General features: G+C 44.6%; 1 protein-coding gene across 1 annotated transcript; it reads right to left on the reverse strand.

Moving 5' to 3' along the window:
* Nucleotides 1–5,916: 5,916 nt before the first annotated feature.
* Nucleotides 5,917–7,110, reverse strand: LOC135946402 (baculoviral IAP repeat-containing protein 2-like). The gene has a single exon (XM_065494611.1). The coding sequence runs from the start codon at nucleotides 7,108–7,110 to the stop codon at nucleotides 5,917–5,919; it is 1,194 nt and encodes a 397-aa protein (XP_065350683.1).
* Nucleotides 7,111–13,097: the final 5,987 nt, after the last annotated feature.

The raw sequence follows: 13,097 nt of genomic DNA on the forward strand, positions 1-13,097 counted from the left end.
CGTGTATCCCTCTCTTTTTCGCCGCGCGGTTGTCAACTAAATTTCCCTTGTGGAACTGCCTTTCTTTCTCTCTCTCTCTCTCTCTCTCTCTCTCTCTCTCTCTCTCTCTCTCTCTCTCTCTCTCTCTCTCTCTCTCTCTCTCTCCCATTATATATTTTCAGTCGCGAGACGCGAGCAAATGTGCAATTTAACAGGATGAAAAGTAGGTGTGGAATGCGCATTATCCACCCCCTACCCCTACCTCCACGAGAGGGTAATCAGCTTTAGTCGCGTCTCTTCTCTGCAAGCGTCGTTCATGCGATTATGATTTAGCCACCCTTTCTCAGCTTAAAACACCCCCATTTTGATGATGATTAAAATTATAAGACAGTGCTGTCGCAGCTTATTTGGCGTTTGGGTTTGGAGAGCCAATTAGCAAGTGCGGCGAAGGCTCTATTATTTTTTTTTATTTTTAGACAAAATACAGAAATTGGCTCTAATTGAGTGGATTTTAAACAATAAGGAGGCTGAAAGTGATGCGTATAGGGTTGGGAATTTAAAGTAGAATGATATTGGCTATTTAGATTTTTCCCAACAAAATTTAAAGGTTTTTTTTCAGACGAATTTTGTGCGAAAATAATAAATTTGAGAAATGAAAAACTGGAAATTTAATCAGCTTTCTGAATTCAGGCAGTTTTTGACGCTACTATCAACTGCCGAATTTTAATCAGGCCAAACACACACCCCTTTCGAAAATCTGCCATTTTTGAAAAAATGAAAAAAACTTTCAAGACTCAAAATAACTATATTTTATCTTCTCACAGTTAAATTTATATAATTTTTCTCATCCCGGAAGCAATTAATTAATTTCTTTTGCTCAAAAAACGGGGCGTAACCGGTACGAATAGGATTTTGGGCCACTTTTGGTCAAAAAGTAGTCGATTTAAGGGTTAACTTTCCATGTAAAATCTTTTTTTAAATAAAAATTCACTTGAAAATTCGCGACAACGAGATAGACGGCTGCCAAAATGTGCTGCTGGCGATTAACGGATTTGCAGGACAGGATTTCGAAGACGTGTGTGTTTCGACGTGCGAATCTGGTGTGTTTTCCTGACACCATGTGTGTGTGTGCGTGTGTGGTATTGACCCCCGAACGCAGGGACTCGCGCGCTGTGTACTGTAATCCTGATAAATGCCAGTGCTCGCGGCCGCTATTAATATCGCACACGCACACTTTGCGACAGGCAGAAAACGGACTTGTGCGTGGCGGGGGCGTGATTCATCGCTGCTCTCCTTTTCAAAAGGGACAAACTGATTGCGCCCGCCGAAAATAATTTCATTATATTGTCGTTCGGCTTGTTTCGAAAATTGAATTCCCAAAATGACACGCAGAAATAAATCAATAAACGCCATTTGGAAAGCAGGGATTAATATTTTTCTGCTCCTCTTGGAAAACATGATGTGTGTCTCTTTTATTTCAGGCAGATTAATTTTTCTCTCTGTCCACAACGTTGCATTTTTCCCATAAGAATTACATGGGAAATGGGAATTTTGTTATTTTTTACCGAATTTTGAGGAAAATTTCCCAATATTTTGGAATAAATCGTGATTGAACGTAAAAAGAGATAGGAGATCCTTGATTAGATTCGATTTTCTTAATAATTTAAACGGCAACCAGGGAAGTTTTAAATTTTTCTTTCAAATAAATAGAATCTTAACAATTAATTTTAAATTTAAGAGAAAATTATTTAATTATGAAACCTTTTTTAATTTAAATTAATTTCTAAATAATGATTCTTAACTAAAAATAAAGAGTAAAACGCTTTTTCACCTGTATAAAACAAAATGAAATTCTGGCAAGGACCGTAAGTAGGCTTCATCAAATGCGAATTAGACACAACTGCGTGGCGTGCTCATCGTCGCCGGCCGACATCATGTCTCGAGTGAGTGCCATTTACAGGCGAGGCGAGGGGCCAAATTAGGCCACGCGCCGCGCACCGCCGTCGAGCGAAAAGCCCAACCTTCGCTTTTCTCTCTTTCTCTTTCTCTCTCCGCTCGGCGTGTATGCTAATGTGAAACGAAAGCAATTAGGCTCAGTTAACGAATTTTGATTAAAACGGCGACGTCTTTCTCGGATGCTCGTAATAAAATTAGCCTTTCGAGCCGTGCGCGCGCGACGGCGGCGGCGGCAGCTAATTGGCATTGATATTTTTTACAGGTGCGGCCCTGCGTGTCTCAATTGGGGAGGAGATGAGTCGGCGGCGTCGACTGTCGAGACGAGAAACGAGAAAATAGGCAAAAAGGAACAAAGTTTCGGTTTAAGTAATTGGACGCCTGCTTTCCCCTGCTCCTGCATTCGCTGCTGCTGCTCGAATTAGCGTTCTAGCCGGGCAGGAAAGTGTTGCAACTCGTTATCCAAAGTCGGAGCCGAATAAAGGAGGGTTGACATTCTGGTCTCAATTGTCTGGGCACCGAGCTCGCTTTCCATTTGCGAAAATGCAGCTTCTAAAATGGGACAAAAAGTCTTCTATGTGAAAAGAGAATTTTTTGCAGTCCAAAATGAATTCTTTTAAGTGGAATGATCGCAATTTTCCAAATTTTATCGGTTACACCCTCTTTTTTAGCTTCCGGGATGAGAAAAATTATGAAAATTGAATTGTGATAAGATAAAAAATGCTTTTGAGGCTTGAAAGTTATTTTTTATTTTTTCAAAAATTGCAGATTTTCGAAAGGGGTGTGTGTTTGGCCTGATTAAAATTCGGCAGTTGACAGTAGCGTCAAAAACTGCCTAAATTCAGAAAGCTGATTAAATTTCCAGTTTTTTTCCTACTGAGAAAATTTCTCTCAAATTAACTATTTCCGCACAAAAATTCGTCTGAAAAAGTCTGAAAAAATCCTCCTTGATTTAAAACAGTTTTATTCCGAGAATATGTTGCAACTCTTTCATTTCAGAGCAAAAAACTGCAAGAAAAATAATTCAGCAGCGTGTATGTTTGTTGTTTGTGCGAGAGTGCTTTTAATTCACAGGCAAATGCATTCTGCTTTTCGCGGCGGCGATTTACGCGTGTTTTGCCACCGTCTGCTGCATAATTCACACACTTCTCAGTTCTCACACTGCATTTCGGTTGCACACCACTCCCTGAAGCCTCGTCGGCGTGAATATTTCAACAAGGAGCAGGAGCAGGCCAGGTGCGAAGCAGCCACAAGCACCGGGAATTTCCATCAGAACATCCAACCGGATGGACGGACACTCCATATTGCTGAGAACCAAATGAAAAAAATTCCACCGTGGCATTTGCATTAGTTTCTAACATTTAACAAATAAATAAGTTGGATAATATAATCGATTTTGAATTCTTTTCACGCGCAAAATGGCGAAAAGGCGCAGAAGATCAGGTCACGTGATGCGGGCGCAAGCGCTGATTGGTTGCTGGTCGCGCCCACATTTTTAGTCACAATAAACAACAAAAATTCTTGGAAGCAATGTATTGTGCATAGCTCAAAGCTCAACAAACACCTTAACTTTAATTTTGGTCCATGTAATTGTCTTGCAACAAAGAATTTTGTGTTTGTTTGTTAATCTATGCGCAATTTGAACGCAGACCAAGAATTCTTTTGTTGTTGATACGTGACTGAAAAAGTGGGCGTGAACAGCAACCAATCAGCGCGCTCGCCCGCGTCACGTGACCCAACCAGCTCCTCCTTTTCACGCGAGAGAGCATAAATTCGCCGAATTTTCATTTTTAGCTCCTTTTTAAATATTTTGGACACCGTCTCAATCCCAAATATTGTCTTTGATGAAGTTTCTGAGCCCACCAATCGATTCCTGAGGGTCGAATTAGGTAAATTAGATGTTTTTCCATTAAAAAAGAGCAGCGCGACATGAGAACTTTTTTCCCGCCAAAACAGTATGAATGCGAAGAGTGCGTCAGAGCTTGTTTGAGCACTTGCAGAGAGACCGCCTGTACGAATGACGAATGACTTCTTCGTCATAATCCAGCCAGTTCTCACGCATGCGCACTTCTCGCATTCATTTTGTTTTGGCGGGAACAAAGTTCGCACGTCGCGTTGCACTTTTTAAACGGACTAAACGTCCATTTTACCTAATTCGAACCTCAGGAATCGACTGGTGGGCTCAGAAACCTTATCAAAGACAGTGTTTAACATAAATAAAATTGTTTGGCGAAAATTATCCGGTCCTTTAGCAAGCAGAAAGTGTTTTCCCTGGAAGGCAACTCGAGTGGACGCAGCCAGCCACACGTAGGAGAATTTGTCTGCCATGCCATTCACGTGTTAGCACGCAGGCAGTGCTACTCGAGAGGGAATAATTGCGGCTGAATTATTAAAGCGGAGGGCGGCGATGAAAGCTGTTTTGCTTGCTTTCAAAGCGGTCAGGGGTGCATTTTGGCACACACACTATGCATGCTCTGCTCGCCGTCGGCCAGCACGTAGGCGTAGATTTGATGATTTTCCAGGTTGCTCGCTCATTTCACGTCTCGGCCAATTTCAGCAGCCGGCTCTCCGGAAAAGCTTTTCTGCGTTTCGAGTCGTCCGTCGGCGAAATTCCGCTTTGTGGCCGCCCCTTTCAGCTCTTCTCTCTGAATTCCCCGGCTATTATGTTTACCTTCCGCGCGCATAATGGACTCCTGTGTATCCTATTCAAATTTGTCGCAACGTGAAATTCATCGACGCGTACGATGCGAGCGGCTTAACTCGGCAAAACCCCGGAAGAGCTTACGAAGTCCTTAATTTTATTTTTTAATTAATCTTCGTCATGAAAATACCTTCAGCTCTATGAATATTTTTGTTATTAATTATTTACTAACAGCTGATTAGACCGGTAATTGGCGAATCGACCGTTAGATGGCACGTCAGGCCGATTTGAAATGCAAAAAATAAGCGGGAATGAAATAATTAGGTCGGCACGCCTCTTTTTCGACGCTTCTGATTGGCCGCTGGACCTTCTCCTTTAATTTCGACGCCATTTTGCCTTCTGACCGGCGGGAAAACCAACACAGATCGCAATCCAGACCCCGGTGGGAATTACGACTGCGCGGAAGGTTTTAATGTGGATCACGCATGCGCAGTGATGAGTTTCGGCCTTCCTAAAATATTTAGAAGCAATTTGAACTTACTGCGCATGCATAAGATGCGCACAAGTTTACTGCGCAGCTTCGAAATGGGCGAATATTCAAATAATTATAAATTTCGACGCCATATTGACTTCTTACGCGCGGGAAACAACACAGATCGCAATTATGTCCCCGGTGGTAAAAATATAAAAATAGGTCCAACATACGAGGAAAAAGTCTTACTTCAGATATTAACAATTTTTCTCACGCATTAAATCATAATTAATTGATTACTTTGCAGGAACTTTAGAAAGGAGGCGTGTGAATAGGTGTGGCTCCCAAAAATCTTGGAAAAGGGGCGTGGCAGGTGCCAAGAGTCGCGGGATATTGGGACTTTTTGGTGAAATCATTAAGACTTTTACGATTAAATGATTTTAAATTGTTTCGAATGCTTTTAAACACATGATTCCTGCTCATTTGATAGCCCAAGCAGAATAAACAGTCACAGAAAAAAATTGAGAGTGAGGTTCCTAAAGTTTATATTTATATCCAACAATAAATCTGCCATTTTCAGCATTTTATAACAACCTCGTATATTTTCTAGCAATTTTGTTTATTTTTCTATGGGATGATATTGCTCCAGAAACAGCTTTCATTCGGATTCCAGGCAAGTACATAATTTAATTGATCAAATAAAAGATGAAACAATTCTCTATGTTTAATTAAAGTAATTTATTTATAATACTTCAACAGCGACATTCTTTGGAAAAGTTCAAGTCACTACATACATTTACAGATAACACCCTTTTGCTACATTAAAAAGACATTACATTTCATGGAAATTAACTGACACATTTTAAATGAATCAAGGCAGAAAAGATCGAACATAAGCACTGAACTTTGACCGGCAAATAGGACAGGAAGTGAGCTGAGGCGCACACTCAGGACAAGTGACCATGTGCGCGCAGGGCAGGAAAACAATTCCCAACTCGTTGGTGAGACACACCTTGCACAGACGCACCTCCTTCACCTCCCCTCCTGCTCCTGCAGTCGCCATGCTGGAAGCACCTTCGCCATCGATCTCGATTTTGGTTTCTTGCTCCTGATCTGGATGGTTTGGATTCCGCATAGCCACGATGGTCGAGCTTTTGGTCCGTTTCAGGTCGAGGAACGTCTTGTGCGTCTTGGCCAGTGCCCTGACGAGAGGGCATTCCGGAAATGCGATCGCGTGCTGCTCCCAGGGCACGTCTTCTCGGCCCCAGAACTTGAATCCTCCTCCGCACTGATAGCATTGGACGAGGTCTCCTCGCGACGTGTAGAAAAATCCTGCGTCAGCCAGTTCGCCAGGTCTCTGCTTCATGCTCGCCGGCCAGGTCGAGAACGTGTCTAATCTGTCTTTGGATTCTTTGTATTTTGGAATCTTGGGCCGTTCAACAACGTGAACTGCACTTATGAAGGGTGCGGTTCCCTCAGAGAAGGAGGATTGGACAACTTGCCGACCGAGAGGCGTGTCCTCCTGTCCCAAGGGTACGTTTTCCACGCCTTCTCCGTTCAGGTAGAACCTGCAATTCGGACTGTACTTGCTGTGTTCCGACGCGGACGTGTCGCCTTGGGTCCAGCTTCCGATTTGGAGTTTGCATTCGAAGCAGCAGGAAGACCTCTTACCCTGGTCGTAGTAGAATCCGTCTTTGGCCAGACTGTAGACGTCCACCGGCCAGGGAAAGTGGCTGATCAGGAAGGAGTACAGTCTGTCCTTCTCGCATTTGTAGATGGTTTTGTGAGGCAGAGGAATGTTGATGCTGTGGTTACCGGTCACCATGGAGCATGACGCAGATTTGGTTGAATGTTGCACCAACAAAGTGTCCCTGTTGTCCACCTGGACATTGATCTCGAGGCCGCAAGAAAAGCACACCACCCAGGAGCTGCCGTCGACGCTGATGAATCCGTTCTCGGCCAACTCGGCTTTGCTGTATCGAAAGTCCCACTGCCGAGGAAACGTGGTGCACCGCGTGAATTCTTCTCGGTAATTAGGGAAGCGATGCAACGAGAAAAGATCCATTTTAAAATGAACTGAATGCGTTTGTGGATCCGAGCGAGCTAGCAGAAGTCACGGAATGAAATAACAACTCTTTCATATACCCGCAAAAGTCTCGTGAAAAAGTCTTACTTAAGAAAGTCTAACTCTTGCGATAAAGTCTTATCGCGTCAGATAAAGTCTTACTGTTGGGTTTCTATGCGACGCAATGTGAAAGCAACCAGGAGGAGCATTAATAGACTTTTGTGCTAGACTTTTGAAACCATATTTCACAACAATTTGGTAATCAAAGGAAATACAACAGAAAATATAAAGGCGAAAAACATGTACGCCGGGTTGTTTATTGTTTTTTTACAAACACTGTTGGCATGGGTTCTCTAATTTGAACGAAATTCGCTATGAGCCCCATGTTTCGCCCTTAAATGTTGAACTATATTCCTAAAATTGTTTATTTTACAAGGGCTGAAAGTTTAAAAATGGTGATTTTTTCAGAAAATAGGAGAAAATCGTGTTTGTTGCATCCTGAAAATTAATTTCTCTGCAGATTTGACACAAACTTGATTAAAATGAATTAATAATGTCATCTCGAGGAGATTTTTAGGGGCAGAGAAGCACCCCCTACCCCCTGGGGGTTGAATTTCCTTAGTTTAAGTCAATTTCATCAGAACTGAGCGTTCTTGGTGTCGATTTATACGTTTCTCGTATTGACTAAATCATTTTTTTACTTGATTTTATCATAAAAACGGCATTAAAGAATAAAAAGAAACCACTACTACATTTGTTTCACGAGATTTAAGTGGATAAAAGCAGCGGTCAGTCCTGACAAGCGAAATTGCAGCTCGGAAATTGCATTAGTGGAACAAAACACGTTCTCGAATGCAAATTGAACAGTTTGCGATGCCGGACACGAAAGTTGCTTTCAGGCCGCCGCATTTCCCCGGGATTAAGTGCGCATTAATTAAGACGCGCGGCCGTCCACTCTACTCATTTGAAATTAATTAATTTGGGCAAGTGCCCTGCTGCTCCTCTTGACGTAATACTCCTCCATTTGCAAAGGAAATTTCACCAACAGAGACTATTTTAATTACAAATCTGTTTAAACAAAAAAAATGTCATTTTATTTCTGCTGGAATAAATATATTACTGCGGGCGCATTTATTGGCTAATAAAACGAGCCATAATGCCGCACAAACCGCCGGGAAAATGAAAATATATTATATACACATCCCGCTGTCACGACTGGTGAAAAATTGAAAACAATTAAAGGCAGCCCGCGGAGCAGCGAACACAAATGTGGCAAGAAGACGCGAACATTATTCTTGCTTTTGCAGCGCGCACTTGTTAAAACGTTCACACTCGTTCGAGAAAATATAATATCGCCAGCGCGTCGCAATTTGTTTCAGCTTTGATGTGTTAAAAAACAGAGTGCGCGCGTTTACTTTTCGCTCGCGTTTTAATGAGGCCGGCCTTACATTATTCTTCTCGTCTTTCTTTCTTTCTTTCTTATTTCTCTTCTCTGTGCGCGCGTTTTCGCCCCCGGATGTGTCGAACACGCGCCACTGCAGCCCAAAAGGTTTGCTTTGCAGTCTTTTTTAAATTGTTCTGCGTAAAAAAATGAAGAGCAGGAAGTTTCACGCGATGGTCAGATAATAATGGCGTCTGGTAGAGTCCGAAGGGAAAGTTACAAACTTAAAATGAAATTTATCAGGAAAATACCGTTAATTTTTGTTGTTATTTCTTTCCTAGCAGTTGGTTTTCCCGGTAATTGGCGAATCGACCGTTAGATGGCACGTCAGGCTGATGGAAATGTAACAAAATACGCGGGAATGAAATTATCATGCCGGCACGCCTCTTTTTTGGCGCTTCTGATTGGTCGACTGGATTTGCCGCCGTTATTTCGACGCCATTTCCACTTCTGACCGGCGGGAAACCAACACAGATCGCAACCCAGGCCCCCGGTGGGAATTACGACTGCGCAGAAGGTTTTAATTTCGCTCACGCATGCGCAGTGATGCGTTTAAGCCTCCCTGTGAGATGAAGAAGCGATTTGAACTTACTGCGCATGCTTAAGATGCGCACAAAATTACTGCGCAGCTTCAAAACGGGCGAATATTCAAACAACTATAAATTTCGACACCATATTGACTTCTGACCGGCGGGAATTCTTATTCTGATGCGTCCTGAAAATGTATTTTTTGCCTCTGTATTTCTCGCAGCAATAAATATTTAGCCAGAAGATGTTTTCCCCCTCGAGACTCAAAAAGTATGAATAGCGCTCGGCGCTCGGGCTGCCGCTGCCATTGAGAGTAAATCTTTAGAGCTCGAGTATTTGCAGGGGAACACGCCGTTTATTTATAAATCAAAAAGAGAGAAGCGTTATTTGTACAGTTTGCTGAGGCGGCAGCGTCTTGATTGCTGCCGCCGCTGTCGCAACAAAAGAAGTGACTCCGCCGCCGAGTGTGTTTCTCTTCCTTTGTGGCGCACAGAGAGAGAGAGAAAGAGAGAGAGAGAGAGAGAGACGCACACACGCCCCACCGCCCGCGCGTAGACAAATTCTGCAGCGCGCACATACAACGGAGTCACCTGACTGCGGAAGCACAGAATTAATTTTCTAAGAATAAGGCGTGTCTGCTCTTAGCCAATGAAGCGACGGGATCGAGTCACGTGACTGTGGAAGCGCAGAATTAATTTTTCTAAGAAAATGGCGTGCCTGCTCTTCGCCAATGAGGCGGCGGAATCGAGTCACGTGACCGCGGAAGCGTAGAATTAATTTTTCTAAGAATGGGCGTGGCCTCTTTTAGCCAATGAGGTTACGGGATCGAGTCACGTGACCGCGGAAGCACAGAAATAATTTTTCTAAGAATGGGCGTGGCCTCTTTTAGCCAATGAGGTGACGGGATCGAGTCACGTGACCGTGGAAGCACAGAATTAATTTTTCTAAGAAAATGGCGTGCCTGCTCTTCGCCAATGAGGCGGCGGAATCGAGTCACATGACCGCGGAAGCACAGAATTAATTTTTCTAAGAATGGGCGTGGCCTCTTTTAGCCAATGAGGTGACGGGATCGAGTCACGTGACCGTGGAAGCACAGAATTAATTTTTCTAAGAAAATGGCGTGCCTGCTCTTCGCCAATGAGGCGGCGGAATCGAGTCACGTGACCGCGGAAGCACAGAATTAATTTTTCTAAGAAAATGGCGTGCCTGCTCTTCGCCAATGAGGCGGCGGAATCGAGTCACGTGACTGCGGAAGCACATAAATAATTTTTCTAAGAAAATGGCGTGCCTGCTCTTCGCCAATGAGGTGGCGGAATCGAGTCACGTGACTGCGGAAGCGTAGAATTAATTTTTCTAAGAATGGGCGTGGCCTCTTTTAGCCAATGAGGTTACGGGATCGAGTCACGTGACCGCGGAAGCACAGAAATAATTTTTCTAAGAATGGGCGTGGCCTCTTTTAGCCAATGAGGTGACGGGATCGAGTCACGTGACCGTGGAAGCACAGAATTAATTTTTCTAAGAAAATGGCGTGCCTGCTCTTCGCCAATGAGGCGGCGGAATCGAGTCACGTGACCGCGGAAGCACAGAATTAATTTTTCTAAGAATGGGCGTGGCCTCTTTTAGCCAATGAGGTGACGGGATCGAGTCACGTGACCGTGGAAGCACAGAATTAATTTTTCTAAGAAAATGGCGTGCCTGCTCTTCGCCAATGAGGCGGCGGAATCGAGTCACGTGACCGCGGAAGCACAGAATTAATTTTTCTAAGAATGGGCGTGGCCTCTTTTAGCCAATGAGGCGGCGGAATCGAGTCACGTGACCGCGGAAGCACATAAATAATTTTTCTAAGAAAATGGCGTGCCTGCTCTTCGCCAATGAGGCGGCGGAATCGAGTCACGTGACCGCGGAAGCACAGAATTAATTTTTCTAAGAAAATGGCGTGCCTGCTCTTCGCCAATGAGGCGGCGGAATCGAGTCACGTGACTGCGGAAGCACATAAATAATTTTTCTAAGAAAATGGCGTGCCTGCTCTTCGCCAATGAGGTGGCGGAATCGAGTCACGTGACTGCGGAAGCGTAGAATTAATTTTTCTAAGAATGGGCGTGGCCTCTTTTAGCCAATGAGGTTACGGGATCGAGTCACGTGACCGCGGAAGCACAGAAATAATTTTTCTAAGAAAATGGCGTGCCTGCTCTTCGCCAATGAGGCGGCGGAATCGAGTCACGTGACCGCGGAAGCACAGAATTAATTTTTCTAAGAATGGGCGTGGCCTCTTTTAGCCAATGAGGTGACGGGATCGAGTCACGTGACCGTGGAAGCACAGAATTAATTTTTCTAAGAAAATGGCGTGCCTGCTCTTCGCCAATGAGGCGGCGGAATCGAGTCACGTGACCGCGGAAGCACAGAATTAATTTTTCTAAGAATGGGCGTGGCCTCTTTTAGCCAATGAGGTGACGGGATCGAGTCACGTGACCGTGGAAGCACAGAATTAATTTTTCTAAGAAAATGGCGTGCCTGCTCTTCGCCAATGAGGCGGCGGAATCGAGTCACGTGACCGCGGAAGCACAGAATTAATTTTTCTAAGAATGGGCGTGGCCTCTTTTAGCCAATGAGGCGGCGGAATCGAGTCACGTGACCGCGGAAGCACATAAATAATTTTTCTAAGAATGGGCGTGGCCTCTTTTAGCCAATGAGGTTACGGGATCGAGTCACGTGACCGCGGAAGCACAGAAATAATTTTTCTAAGAATGGGCGTGGCCTCTTTTAGCCAATGAGGTGACGGGATCGAGTCACGTGACCGTGGAAGCACAGAATTAATTTTTCTAAGAAAATGGCGTGCCTGCTCTTCGCCAATGAGGCGGCGGAATCGAGTCACGTGACCGCGGAAGCACAGAATTAATTTTTCTAAGAATGGGCGTGGCCTCTTTTAGCCAATGAGGTGACGGGATCGAGTCACGTGACCGTGGAAGCACAGAATTAATTTTTCTAAGAAAATGGCGTGCCTGCTCTTCGCCAATGAGGCGGCGGAATCGAGTCACGTGACTGCGGAAGCACATAAATAATTTTTCTAAGAAAATGGCGTGCCTGCTCTTCGCCAATGAGGTGGCGGAATCGAGTCACGTGACTGCGGAAGCGTAGAATTAATTTTTCTAAGAATGAGGCGTGGCCTCTTTTAGCCAATGAGGTGACGGGATCGAGTCACGTGACCGTGGAAGCACAGAATTAATTTTTCTAAGAAAATGGCGTGCCTGCTCTTCGCCAATGAGGCGGCGGAATCGAGTCACGTGACTGCGGAAGCGTAGAATTAATTTTTCTAAGAATGGGCGTGGCCTCTCTTAGCCAATGAGGCGGCGGAATCGAGTCACGTGACCGCGGAAGCACAGAATTAATTTTTCTAAGAAAATGGCGTGCCTGCTCTTCGCCAATGAGGCGGCGGAATCGAGTCACGTGACCGCGGAAGCACAGAATTAATTTTTCTAAGAAAATGGCGTGCCTGCTCTTCGCCAATGAGGCGGCGGAATCGAGTCACGTGACCGCGGAAGCACAGAATTAATTTTTCTAAGAAAATGGCGTGCCTGCTCTTCGCCAATGAGGCGGCGGAATCGAGTCACGTGACTGCGGAAGCACATAAATAATTTTTCTAAGAAAATGGCGTGCCTGCTCTTCGCCAATGAGGTGGCGGAATCGAGTCACGTGACCGCGGAAGCGTAGAATTAATTTTTCTTAGAATGAGGCGTGGCCTCTTTTAGCCAATGAGGTTACGGGATCGAGTCACGTGACCGCGGAAGCGTAGAATTAATTTTTCTAAGAATGAGGCGTGGCCTCTTTTAGCCAATGAGGTGACGGGATCGAGTCACGTGACCGTGGAAGCACAGAATTAATTTTTCTAAGAAAATGGCGTGCCTGCTCTTCGCCAATGAGGCGGCGGAATCGAGTCACGTGACTGCGGAAGCGTAGAATTAATTTTTCTAAGAATGGGCGTGGCCTCTCTTAGCCAATGAGGCGGCGGAATCGAGTCACG

The sequence above is a fragment of the Cloeon dipterum genome, chromosome X, assembly GCF_949628265.1.
Source record: "Cloeon dipterum chromosome X, ieCloDipt1.1, whole genome shotgun sequence".
Lineage (NCBI taxonomy): Eukaryota > Metazoa > Arthropoda > Insecta > Ephemeroptera > Baetidae > Cloeon > Cloeon dipterum.